The 14,438-nt window shown below is 39.8% G+C and overlaps 1 protein-coding gene across 5 annotated transcripts in view; it reads right to left on the reverse strand.

Moving 5' to 3' along the window:
• Positions 1-14,438, reverse strand: part of LOC126175596 (glycoprotein-N-acetylgalactosamine 3-beta-galactosyltransferase 1-like) — a 362,470-nt gene that overhangs the window by 31,204 nt on the left and 316,828 nt on the right. For 4 of the 5 annotated variants that reach the window (XM_049922463.1, XM_049922464.1, XM_049922462.1 and 1 more), the window contains one exon: positions 8,872-8,981. In XM_049922463.1, coding sequence (XP_049778420.1) covers positions 8,872-8,981 — 110 coding nt within the window. The remainder of the gene's footprint in view (positions 1-8,871; positions 8,982-14,438) is intronic. The other variant, XM_049922461.1, reaches the window with a different exon arrangement.

The following is a 14,438-nucleotide window of genomic DNA, read 5'->3' on the forward strand; positions in this document are numbered from 1 at the left end:
GAAGTGATTCACAAAATTACTGTCCCATATTCTTGACATCGATTTGTTGTAGAATCTTATATTCTGAGCTCAAACATAATGAGGTATGTTGAACAGAATTACCTACTCATTGCTAACCAGCATGAATTCCAAAAACAATTATCAGGTAAAACTCAAATAGCACTTCCTCACTTGATGTACTGAAAGCTTTGGATCAAGGCAGTCAGGTAGATGCAGCATTTCTTGATTTCTGAAAAACATTTAACTAAGTACCACACCTAGGATTATTGTCAAAAGACGGACATATGGGGTATTAAGTGAGATTTAAGGCTGGATTGAGGACTTTTGGGTAGAGAGGACGCAGCATATTATCTGCTGCAGAGTCATCATCAGATGTACAAATAACTTCTTGTGTGCCCCATGGAAGTATGTTGGGACCCTTGGTGCTCATTTTGTATATCGATGACCTTGCAGACAATACTGATAGTAACCTCAGACTTTTTTTGCAGATGATGCAGTTATCTATGATGAAGTACTGTCTAAAAAAAGTTGCATAAATATTCAGTCATATCTTGGTAAGATTTCAGAGTAGTGCAAAGATTGGCAACTTGCTTTAAATGTTCAGAAACATAAAATTGTGTACTTCAAAAACTGAAAGAATGTAGTGTCCTACAACTATAATATCAACAAGTCACTGTTGGAACCAGTCAACTCATACAAATACCTGGGTGTAACACTTTTTAGGGATACAAAATGGAATGATCACGTTACACAGTTGTGGGTAAAGCAAGTAACAGACTTCGGTTTATTGGTAGAATACTGGGGAAGTGCTATTAATCTACAAAGGAGGTTGTTCACAAATCACTCATACGACCAGTTCTAGAATATTGCTCGAGTGTGTGAGACCCGCGCCAAATAAGACAGGGGACATTGAACATATACAGAGAAGGGCAGAGTGAATGGTCACAGGTTTGTCTGATCTGTGGGACAGTGTCACAGAGATACTGAAGGAATTTAATTGGAAGACTCTTGAAGATAGATGTAAACTACCCTGAGAAAGACTATTAACAAAGTTTCAAGAACCGGCTTTAAATTATGACTCTAGGAATATACAACAAACCCTACGTATTGCACGCATACAGATCATGAGGATAAAGATTAGAATAATTATTGCGTGCACAGAGGCATCCAAACAATCCTTCTTTCCATGTTCTATATGTGACTGGAATGGGAAGATACTCTAATAAGTGGTACAATGGGGTGTACCCTCTGCCATGCACCTCACAGTGGTTTGCAGAGTAAGGATTTAGATGTAGAAGTAGATGTAGATGTTTCCTCTCGTTTCCTCTGTTTGTTCTAAATGCCAGTTTCTTTTATTGTAGCTGTAAACATTGCTGTTTTGATGCCATTGATGAGATTGACAGAGTCCAGATCCTGGTAATATCTAAGGAATTTGGGATCCAAGATGAATATCCACAGGGATTTTTGGAGGTTGGTGGTGATGGTGATGGTGGTGGTGGTTAGTGTTTAACGTCCCGTCGACAACGAGGTCATTAGAGACGGAGCGCAAGCTCGGGTTAGGGAAGGATTGGGAAGGAAATCAGCCGTGCCCTTTCAAAGGAACCATCCCAGCATTTGCCTGAAACGAAGGGATTTTGGAAGTTATGGCAATTACTCACAGAAGTCCATGGGAAGATATTTCTGAGAAGCAGCAAGAAGGATTTCAAATATCATGCTCAGTTTCAGGAAAAGACAATTTTGTTATGTAAAAAGTATTTATTAGTATTCTTGGGCTGAGGAGTGGCAGAAGAATTTGAAGATTAGGAGACATGTTGGTTTATGAAATACTCTAATAGAAAAAACATGTAAGAGCATGGGAAGCAGAATCAGAATGATAAAAGGAAATAAAAGAACAACTGAATCGTTTGAAGTAAAAGTTACTCACTATGCAAATAGAGACATTACATATTTGAAGGCAGGTTGGAATGTAAAGATCATGCATTCTCAATGTTCAGAGAAGTACCCAGATGTATATGTAAATTATGGGTTGTATTGAAAAAATTTCCTTGAGAATTCTAACTGCAGTTTCGGTTCACCTCAAAAAGATGTTTGTGGTTACTGTAAGGAACTCAAAACAAAACTGAAAACCAGTTCTGTCTGTGATTCAGCTAAAAGAACGATTATTGCTGAGCGAAATGTTTATATTCACAGTACCAAACAGTTCTCTACAAAGATAGAGGCTGTACAGGCAAAGAGCATCAAAAATGTTGATTTGACAGGCATATGCAAGGATTTTATGTAGACTGTACCACTTACCTGCATTCCAGTTCACAAAGCACTTTACCTGCGGCAACTCTTGTTCTTTATTTTCTGTATTTACGACTTTAACATTGGCACCATACCAATAAAGTGGACCAATTCCTAACAGCTTTAGAAGGACTTGGGATCTTTGAAAAAATATTTCAATACCTTCCTATCAAGGGGCATTCTTTCCTGTCATGTGATAGGATGTTTGGAGGAATAAAAAGAAAGTTATGACAAACTGGGAGTGTTTACATGGTCAAAGAATATAGTGAACTTATTTCTGACTCTTCCAATAAAAAGAACACATTCATTGTTAGATAATTTGAGGGTCATAACGTTATTAAAAATTTTAACGACTGGTGGCCACATCCTTTTTAAACGCTATAACCAGACTACAGAAACAATGGGAAAATATAGGTCACAGAAAGTCAACTTCAATGCATACCATTACAGTCACAACCCAGGGGTAATAGTAACCAGACCATTCACTGATTGATTGACTTGAAACTTGTCCACATTTTTAAAATCCCTAACGAAACCTCAGCCTCCGACAACTTCAGCACATGTTGAGAAATGTCCTATAAATGAGCTTAAGTTATACAAAGTAAAAGAAATTGAATAGTACATCCCCAAGGAGCACAAAAATTTTCATGTTGATTTATTCATCCGGCCTACAACAGTTGAAGATGATGAAAATATATGAAGCTTGCAGATATAGCAATATTTGTGCTGTAATATAGTTGGTAATTTCTGTTTCTTAATACATTATGTCAATATGTTGTCACTGTCCTATTATTTATTTTAATTTGGTTCAAAATTGTCACAGGTTCAAGATAATATAAAACAGACTGTAAGGATATGAAAATAAATACTGAAGATTTAAGGGTGTACATTTAATGTCCACACTAGTGGCATAATATTCTAGGACTTCACATGTGGTCTCAGCTCTCTGAGACTGCAGACGTGTGTGCAAGTTGCACTTTGTGTGTGTGTGTGTGTGTGTGTGTGTGTGTGTGTGTGTGTGTACGTACTGCTGACAAAGGCCTTAATGGCCGAAAGGTTTAATTGTGTGAATCTTTTTGTTGTGCCTATTGCGACTCAGCATCTCCGCTATATGGTGAGTAGCAAATTTCCTTCTCTGGTATTGTTACTTCACATATTTTGTAATTTAAGTATAAAACATCTTTCTCTGAATTTCTTATACTCTAGTTTTATGGACTTATGACCATTTCATAACAACTGATTCTTATAGTGTTGTCTTATGACAGTGACAGAAATGCACATGTCAAGAGAGTGAGTTACACAAGAGATTATAATCAATTATAAGTATACATTAGAAAATGGTGATTCTATCCATATGAACTGTCTGTTGAGATCCCATCTGAAATGTTCTGAGGCATGGAGTTCTGAGCCTGTGTTGTAGATTACACTGTTTGTAAAATAATAGTAAAGACTTTTTACTTACACTCTGCTTGCACTAGTACTGCCAAATTTTACGGACTATAAGACGTTATGAACTGTAAGATACACCTTGATTTTAAACCTTTCTTTTTTTTAAAAAAAAAAAAAAAACGTTTTTACCATTTTTATTATTAAACTGCAAAGCCAGAAAAAATTCTTAGTTTATAAAAACAAACTGACCTTTAAAATCCCCTCTTCTTCTTCTTCATCCTCTTCATCATCATCATCATTATCCTCTTCGTATATAAGATGGTCCTCACTGCCATTGAGAGCATTACTTATCCTGCACTTTGTGAAGGATTTCACAATAATGTCTTCTCTCACTCTAAACCATGACTCTTTTATCCATGGACACGCTTGATTGTAGGCCGCTTTAAGACTTCCCTCAGCATGAATTCATGTTGGGTTGCATCCATCAACCATTGGTTCCATTCCTCTCTCATGTACAGTCTAAATGGTTTATTTACTGAGAGATCAAGAGGTTGCAATTGTGAAGTAAGTCCTCCCAGAGTAACAGCAAGCTCTGTATTTTCCTGTCTCTTGCTACAGGAAATGGAAATACTTGAACGCTCAGTTGCAACTCATGAGCTAGCACTTCCTTGATGGATTTAAACCACTGCTCACAATCACATAATATGTGTTTACCAATGACCACTAATATCGGTGAATGTGCCATTTTCCACAAAATATTTTTCCCTACTGTTAAGCTACTGACATTTCATATCACTAGGTTTCATTTTTCGAGGCCTTATCAACACATTTCTACAGTTGTTATTCCAAAAATGGCATTGGTACAGTTAAGCAGAAGGTTCTCATTTTTGTTGTTGTAATGTAACTTTATCCATTGTATTCTGTCCCCCATCCTTTTTGGTAATAGAAGTAATTTTTTGTAATGGTTATTCTTGTACCGCGAATCCGCGCCAGATGGCATGGACCTCAATTACCACTAGAGGTCTCTCCAGCCGTTATGCCATAAGCTGTGACTGCACGCGTGCCCCTGGCCCAGCAGCCAATAACAATGTATTCTATCAGGTATTTAAGCGCCTGCCTCTCGCTCAGCAGGCACAACCATAGGTGGAAGCATAAGCGACGAAAACACTACTAGCTAGGGCCTAACCACCTATTGCATGCTAACATACACCAACAAGCGACAAAAGTTGGCAAGCAACTGCATATCAGCAACATTGACTGGAAATTACCAGCTGCTATTAGAGCCGACCAACAGGCCACAGCAGGGAAACCGACAAGCTCATCCACTGGCGCACAAACAAATTGCCAACATCACCCTACACTATGCATCCGATATATGACCTATCAGACACAAAAACGATGATAAATCTAACTGTTGCAGATTGCTGACACTGATCGAGAGTTCAACACCAGTACCCAGCAGCGGCTGCTGAGCAACACCACCACACAACGTCAAAGGTATCAACATGCATGATACCCACTACTAACAAAGCCTACCCTTGCATGACCTATTACAGGCAGCAAGACACCCACTACTGCTCTTACCACCTGACCTAACTATCGCAGAGGTTCTTTTCCCTTGACTCTTGCCTTGGTATTTGGTTTCCTCTGCCCTTCAAACTGCTACCCTTCATTCGACTTTGACCCAATCTATCTCCAGATGAGCCTGTATTAATGGTTAACCTTAACCAGATGTACGCAAACATCGCAGTACCCACATCTTGCGACACCTCACTCTAGTGAAAACTAACCCTTACGCAGAGACGGCAGTAGACCTTTTGAGTTGGCATTCATGCCGGTGTGGGCATGGAGGGGCTCCATCTCTATTAAAAAACTCAGCAGGCAGTCTGATATTCACGTTAGTCTATCGACATCTCGCCTACAGACAGTGTGTTTACTTGGTTTCCCTGTACAAGTGAACATTGTGGATTTGTGAGGCTTCGCTTGTGACCCCATTACTATTTGCGTGTTGTTGTTTGTTAGGTCTTGCTTGGTCATCCACCGCTGCTCGTGTCCATCTTTCCTGTTTGTTCTGTTTGTTCACAGGCTGCTCCCATTTGGTCCCACCACGCATTCATTCTCAGCAACCCCGCGACCGTTCCAGTCACGGTTACAACAGTTATCTTTGCACACTATGTGCAGTATAACTTTAATTTACTACACAAATGTTTTATAGATAATTTTATATTTAATGTATACCTCTAAAATTATTGCATTTATTACTGGCTTTCTATAAGAGATTTTCACATGCTACTTAACACCTGGAAGACGCAGTGCTTACGCACATGTACCAGGGTTGACTGAAAAGTAATGCCTCCACCTTCGTAACTCAGTTGGCAGCATTGGTATGTGGCAGGTACTGGATTGTTCCATAGTCTCTTCTCTACAAATCCAGTTGCAGGGAAGCCTTAGTATTGACCGGTTGTGTTGTTACAGTATAAAGTATGGAACCACGTGCAGACAGTCGGTCAATGCAATTTAAGCAACGTGCAGTCATTGATTTCTTGACAGCAGAAGGTGTCACCACATAGGAGATTCATTACAGAATGAAAGCAGTTTATGTTGATTGTGTTAATGTGAGTACGGTGCGTTGTTGAGTGAGTTAAGTTTAAAGATGTTGAGGTGGGGCACATCTGACTTGTGTGACAAACAGAGAGTTGGATATCCTGTGACAGCAACCACAGAGTTTCACAAGCAAAATGTTGACAGATTGATTCAGGATGATCATCGTATCACTCAGAGAGAAATTGCAAGCACAATTGGCATTTCACAAAAATGTGTGTGTCACATTATTGCTTTGCTTGGCTGTCGGAAGATCTGTGCACATTGGGTACCCCAGATGCTGACTCTCGAAATGAAAGCGCACAGTCTCGCCATTTGCCAGGAACTCCTCTCACATTACGAGAATGAAGGTGATGCCTTTCTCCATTCAATTGTGACAGGAGACGAAATGTTGGTACACCATTATGACACAGAGACGAAACGTCAGTCTACGGAATATCGACACAAAGACTCGTCCCAGAAAAAAAAAATTCAAGATGCAGCCCTCAGCTGGAAAAATCATGGGCAGTGTTCTGGGATGCAGATGGTGTTATCCATATTGATTTCCTTGATTGTGGAACAACTATAAATTCAGAGCGTTACATCACAATGCTGCAAACACTGAAAAGATGGCTAACAAGGGCCCGAAAGAAAAAGGGAAATGCTTTCCTGCAGCATGACAATGCCAAACCACACACTTCATGTGCCACCACACACTTCATGTGCCACCACAACAGAACTTTAGAGACTGAATCTCACCACCATATAGCATCCTCCATACAGTTCAGATTTAGCACCGTCTGTCTTCCATGTGTTCCCAATAATGAAAGACAATCTGCGGGGACATCATTATGCTTCTGATTAAGACTTTCAGAGAACTGTGAGACTGTGGTTGCAGAAACAGCATGTTGACTTCTTCCGTGATGGCTTCAGAAAACTTGTTCATCATTGGCAGAAACATATCCTACTGGCTGGTGGTTACGTGAAAAAGTGAATATTGGTAATTAAAGACCACATTCTAAGGATTATTTCTGCATTTGATTCATTGTAATATTCCCATCCAACGTCAATTAATGAAGGTGGAGGCATTAATTTTCATTCAACCCTCGTATATAGCACCCGCTGCTTTCCTGTTTTCCTTATCGCTTAAGCTTCCATAGTGATAAGTGAACGTGTCGCCCCCCCCCCCCCTTTTTTTAGTGAAACTGTTTTACCTTATATTTGCTCTGCTTTCTCCATACATTTGTAACACTGATTTGTTGTAAATAGAGCTCTATCTTCTGCATGCTGAATTTATTACTCTGTCAGCAAATGTATTAGTAATTTTATACATAAAGTATACCAGTAAATCTATTCCATTTTTAGTAGCCTTGTGGAGGAAACTTCATGCTTACTTTAATGAAAAATGCTGTTATTTAACAAAACCAAGGATCAGTTCTTACATGCATGTATTTAGCACCCTCTGCAGCCCAATTTTCCCTGGTCACTTGAGCCTGTGTATCTGTAGCAGTTGGCCTCTGCTTCTGGCATGAAGCAAACTTAACTTGTGCAAATATTTTTATCCTGTGACTCCTGTTATAATTTTATGTTGACAAGAGCCTCTACCTGTGGTCATTTACCAGTTAGCTTTCATTCTGAACTATGCTTAATGTAATCTGGCTGCTATCTAAAACCATGGCTCAGGATAATTCTTGTTTTCATCAGTGTTATGTATGACAAGAGCTGCTCGTCTTCAGCTAATCTAATGTACTAACATGTGTTGTAACAAGTGAGTACCCTTAGCTTAAAAATATTTTACTTATGTTCATAAAAATAATTTTTGTAACTGTTTATATACATTTTTAGAGCCCACTGCTCCTGAAGAAGATATTGTTAGAAGTATCAAAACCTACGCCGAGGACTAATAAACCTTTGTTTTGTAACTGGTTGGCTGATTTTTTTCCAACCTCTTCAGATTTACACACTTGCTAATTCGTAGCCATTTTTAAGATTTTGACAGTTGTAACTATGCAATAAGATTCCATAAACGTAAATCACTATTAAAATGCTGTAAGAGATCAGTAAATGAAAGACACAATTTTGACACATAACAACTTAGAAATGGTAGCGCAATAGGCTGGTCAACGTAAAACAAGTCACATCAATATATGGATGATGTTTCACAAAAAGCTCTGTTTTATTATAATGTGATCCATGTATAGGACTTTTATAATGTCATCACTGAAACCCATTTTGGTATTGCACTCTCCAACTAAAGACAATGTTCTAGAAAACTCAGAAGACGTGCTGTGCAAGATACATTAATTTTTTTTCAAAAAACGAAACACAGTTTCATCTGCACTACAAACTGCAAAAAGCAAATTAAAAATAAGTCTATAATGGTTTGAATTCAACCCACAGAAAAATCCCACAGTTGTTAGACACACTGTTACATTGAGTCTCTAGTCTACAGAGAAGAAAAAGTGTAACTGCTTTGTCAGGTGAACTTCCACTCAAAACTCATAAAATTATATACTTTCTATAAAGGCAGTTACAATTCAAATACACAATCAAAACTTTTGACATATTTCAAGAGCCAAAACTGTGTGCAGACATGCTGTCAATTGATAGACTGACCTTTGTGAAACTCTTCTTCGTGGCTGTGGACACCAAATGAGCCAATGTCCGGTCCTTGGATATTATCCAAATCACTGTGATGATGTGGGTCATGAGAGTACATTGGCCTGCTAAAAAAATAACATCTATCATTACCCCGATATAATATTTTTCATTTTTTGTAAAAACATTCTGATTTGGAATTATATTAATCTGGCTAGCTGTAAGATGTTTCCTCTGCACAAGCAGAAAAAAAAAAAAACACACACACACACTCAAACATGTCACACAGCAGAGTAGTATGGTGCAGCCAGAAAAATTCAAAATTCGTCCCTGACAATGCCAGAGGCAAAGCAGAATGGGTCAACAGCCAGTTCAAATACCAATGAGAAAGGACTGCTGACGGAGAAGCAGTGAACATCGAAGCTATTGCATCATCCTGAACAAGCTGAGCTCCAGGTCCAGCAATGTAGCACAATGACATCATGGCAGCTGAACATCAATACAATGGTGCATGTGCAAAGTGCCACAACATAGCTCAAGTCAGATGCAAGAGTAACTATTCAGTTTATTGACATGGCAGAAAGAGCATGCTGCCCAACTGAAATCTTAAAGTGACCAAGAGAACTGACCAAACACGAAAACTAGGATGAAGGATGTCTCACTGACACGTCATCATGCCAGAGCACACAAGCCAACCCTGCATAAATACTACTTCTGTTTTGAAGGAGCACTGTTCATTCAGTCTGCAGCTACCCGGTCAAGGGAGGAGGCCTCAGTTAATTGATCTTCTGATAGTTACCTTCAGCCTTCCATGGAGCAGGAAGTCCTGTCTGGAGGAACTTGGTCACTGTGAGCTGTACTGCCATCTACCAAGTCAAGACTCTTGGAAGCTGTGGCCATCACCACCCGCAGGCCTTCTGAAGGCCTAACTAGCAGGATCTGGTAGTAGATTGTCATCCGTCGTCATGAGGGCGTGCAATTGCTGCCACCCACCACCATTCCTGTGGCGTATTCTGATAGTACCAGTCTCTCTGTCCTGATTAGTGGCCATGGCACTTCTCTGCACAGCTCCACATGCTACTAGCAGAGCCAACAGACATCTATGACAGGGTCATGGGAACCCTGGCTTCTCTGGGAAGCTAGAACAGCCTTGCTTGGTGTGGACATGTCTGCCCACTAACACAGGTGATGTCACCAGCCTCATGTAACTGAGTCAGCATGCTGCCCAACTGTGCACCAAGTGCTGACCCACACATTTCACAGTGGAACGTTGCCACCTCTCCCACTTGTGCTATCAATATACCAACTGTTGTACTCTGAGGACAATAAATTTTAAATATTGTCATATTGTTCTACAGATACCTTTGGGCATCAGACAGACATCTACCCCAAGTTGTCACAACAATGTCTCCTGAGTGGTCAACCACTGGCATTGTCCTGACCTAGAACCACCTCCCACTGCAGCTTCTTACCACCAGGACATGCCAGTAACCCAAGCCTTCACCCAGGCAGCATTTGTGCAACTGATTCAGTTTCATTGCATAATAGATAACATGATATTTCACAAATTCAGGAAAATTCCCCCATGAACCATGGACTTTGCTGAGGTGGGGTGGCTTTTGTGTTTGAAAAATACAAATATATGTGCTGTAGGTGCAATCACAACAGAGGGGTGTCTGTGGAGAGGCCAGACTAACCCATGGTTTCTTAAGAGGGGCAGTAGTCTTTCAAGCAGTTGCAGGGGCAACAGTCTGGATGATGTCCTTGTAAAATTAGCCAACATGGTATGCTGTGCTGGTACTGTGAACAGCAGAAAGCAAGTTGGAACCACAGCCGTTATTTTCTTTCTCCCATTGGCATGCAGCTCTCTGTACAGCTTAATGATAACAATGTCCTCCTGAATAAAATATTACAGAGTTAAACTAGTCCTCCATTTGGACCTCCATGTGTGGACCCCTCAGAAGGATATCTTCAACTGACGAAAGAAAGACTAATGACAATATACAAGTCAAAGCATGATAACCTAGATCCCTTAATTGGGTAGGTAAGTCACAGAAATTAAAAAGAGAAATGGGTAAACTGAAGATAGATACAAAGAATTAGTGAAGTTTAGTTTCAGGAAGAACAAATCTTCTGGTCAGGTCAGTACAGGGTTATCAATACAAAATGCAAGAGTGGTATTAATATTGAACAAGACAATAGGAATGCAGGTAAGTTACTACGAACAGTATAGTGAAAACATTATTGTGGTCTAGACAGAAATGAAGCCAACATCCACCATGGTAACACAAGTTAATATGCCGACTAGCTCTGCAGCTGAAGAAGAGACTTAAAGACTGTATGGAGGGATGAAAGCAATTATTAAGGCAGTTAAAGGAGAGGAAAACTTAATTGTAATAAGGGACTGGAACTCAAGATTGGAAAACTGAAATCAAGGAAAAATACCAGGAGAAAATGATATGGGGAAAGGGGCTAAAACAGGAAACCGCAAGGTAGAATTTTCTGCAGAGCATAATTTAATCACTGCTAACACTTTGTTTCAGAATCATGACGAAAGCTGTATACATGGCAAAGGCCTGGATATAGCGGAAGGTTTTATATTGATTTTATAGAAGTAGAATAAAGACTTCAAAACCTCAATTGAAACTGTTATATACCTTGAGGGGCAAAGAAGTACTGTGACCTTAATTTATTGGTAATGAACTGCAGATTGAAACTGAAGAAATTACAGAAATGTAGAAATTTAAGGAAATGAGACCTAGAGAAATTAAGAAACCAGCAGATGCTGAGAATTCCAGAGCAGTATTAGGAGTGACTGACTGGAACTGGGGAAAGCAATACAATAGAAGGTGAAGTGGTGGGAGATGAAATAGTGAATGCAACAGAGGATCACATAGGCAAAAAAAGACAAGGCATAGTAGAAATCCTCAGATAACACAGGAGATTGCTGAATTTAAGTGACAAAATAAGAATATATAACATGCAGCAAATGAATCAGGCAAAGGGAAATACACACTTTTCAAAAGCGAAATTGACAGAAAGTGCAAAATGACCAAGCACAAATGGCTAGAGGACAAATGCAAGGCTGTTGCATGCATGACTAGCGCAAAGATAGCTGTCACCTACAGGAAAATTAAGAGAGATCTTTGAAGAAAAGAGAATCAGCTGTACAAATATCAACCGCTCAGATGGTAAGCCAGTACTAAGTAAAGAAAGGATAACTAAAAGACTGAGGGAGAATGTAGAGCATCAATACAAGGAAAACAACCTTGAGAACAATATTATAAAAAGAGAAGAGGAAGTAAGTGAAGATGAGATGGGGGAGACACAATACTGCAATGAAAATTTGCCAGAGTCCTGAAAAATCTAAGTGGAAGCAGGGTCCCTCAATTGGATGACTTTTCCTTAGAATTATTCAGGTATTTGGGAGAGCTAGCCGTGACAAAACTATTCCACTTAGTGTGCAAGATATAGGAGACAGGGTACCGGTAAATACCTTCAGACTTCAAGAAAAATTGATTCTAATTCCAAAGAAGACAATTGTTGACAGGTGTAAATACTACCAATCAGTCACTTGAATAAGCCCTGGTTGCAAAATATTGACGCAAATTATTTGCAAAAGAATAGAAAAACTGGTAGAAGCTGACCTTGAGGAAGATCTGTATGGATTACAGAAAAATGTAAGAGCATGTAAAGTAATACTGATCGTGCATCTGTGAAGGAATGGAACTTGGTGAATTAAATTCCAAAATTTGATCACAAAGGTTAGAGTTGCAAAATTTTCTGTACCCCTGTCTTCTATAAATGAGGAAGCATGTACACAAGCAATTTTGTTATAGTTCCAAAATTAAAAGTTATTTTTATGTAGATAATAGCCTGTGTAATTTCAAATATTTGTTTTATATATTATTGTTTGTTTTAGGTACTCCTTGGGCAGTGAGCAGTGGATAGAGTTTGTCAGCAGATATCCCTCCGTCACAGCATGTGCTGTATGTGACTAGTAATACGTTATGGAGTGCCAAGGAGGATGTCAGAATACTATATTCTATGTTTAACCACGGAGCAGCTAGTTAACAAAAATGATAACATAAATGGCCCAGTCTGAATAACACCTTACGTAGTTGGACAGGTTCCCGCGAACCATACGCGACTGGAACAGGAAAGGGAGGTAATGACAGTGGCACGTAAAGTGCCCTCCGCCCCACACCGTTGGGTGGCTTGTGGAGTATAAATGTAGATGTAGATGTAGAAGACAGTCAGTGAAGTTCTGGAGGGTACCGACAGAGTTATGGAGCCAAGCCGACTCCAGTGCCATGGGCAGTTGCACTACAGTTTTCGACTGAAGATCCATGGCAGAAACAGACCAAACAAGGTGGTCCCACAGATTCTTGATTGGGCTTAAATCGGGAGTGTGGTTAACTCGTCCTGGTGCTCTTTGAATCCTGCATGTACTCTGTGAGCTGTGTGACACATTGTGTTCTCCTGCTGATAGATGTCTTCGTGCTGAGGAAAAACAACTGCTCATAGAGTGGACATGGTATCCAAGGATAAAAACATACTTGTGTTGATCCATTGTGCCTTCCAGAATGATGAGGTAACCGATGGAATGCCACAAAAACATTCCCAAGGCCATAATGCTCCCTCATTTGGCCTGGAATTTTATTATGATTACTGCAGGGCCATTTATCCGATGGATCATAAAACATGACTCATCTGAAAAGGCCATCTGTCAGCACTCAGTGGACATCCAGTTGTGGTATAAGTGCACAAATTCCAGCCTTCATCCCCAATGACCAGCAGTCATCATGGGAGCATGAATCAGGCACCTGCTATGGAGACCCATATGCAGTAATGTTTACTGAATGGTTATTGAGGAAACAATGTTGGTAGCCCCTTGATTCATTTCCAGTCAGTTGCTCAACAGGTGCACATCTACTCACCAGTACACATCTTGGCAGTTGCCATTCACCCTTATCACCTATGGTCTGTGGTGCACCACAAGTGCCTCGGCAGCGGATTTGGATAGTGTCATATTGCCACGCATGGTACGCTTAAACAACAGTGACATACGAACAGTTTACAGACTTGGGCATTTCGGAAATGCTTACAACCTTAGCCCGATAGCCAATGATCATGACCTTTAGGGCATCAAATAAGTTGCTCTATTTCTGCATTACAGCAGTGACAGCACTGTTTTCTGTGTGCTTCCCACCCCCCTTTTCCTCGGACATGCTTTATATTCCCTCCATTGCTAGTGTCACCACCCGCTATCTGTGAGTGGTGTTGCACGTTGATAGGTGACGGTCACATTAATGTGACTGGACTGTGCACATGTAAAATCTGAATTCATATAAAACCTTTAATTTCAGTGTGAGCTTACTCAATGATCAAGTTGGACATTCATAATCTCATACACAATAAAAATTTCTTATTACCTGAAGGAGGTGGAATTTAGTGAACTCAAATAATAGCAGAAGATAACAAATTTATTATGATTAAAGGCGAATAAAATGCCAGAACTGGTTCTCACTTTCACACTGTGTCTTAGAAGATAGGTTGAAGAAAGGCAAACTAACATTTATAAC

This window comes from Schistocerca cancellata, chromosome 3 (assembly GCF_023864275.1).
Source record: "Schistocerca cancellata isolate TAMUIC-IGC-003103 chromosome 3, iqSchCanc2.1, whole genome shotgun sequence".
Classification (NCBI taxonomy): domain Eukaryota; kingdom Metazoa; phylum Arthropoda; class Insecta; order Orthoptera; family Acrididae; genus Schistocerca; species Schistocerca cancellata.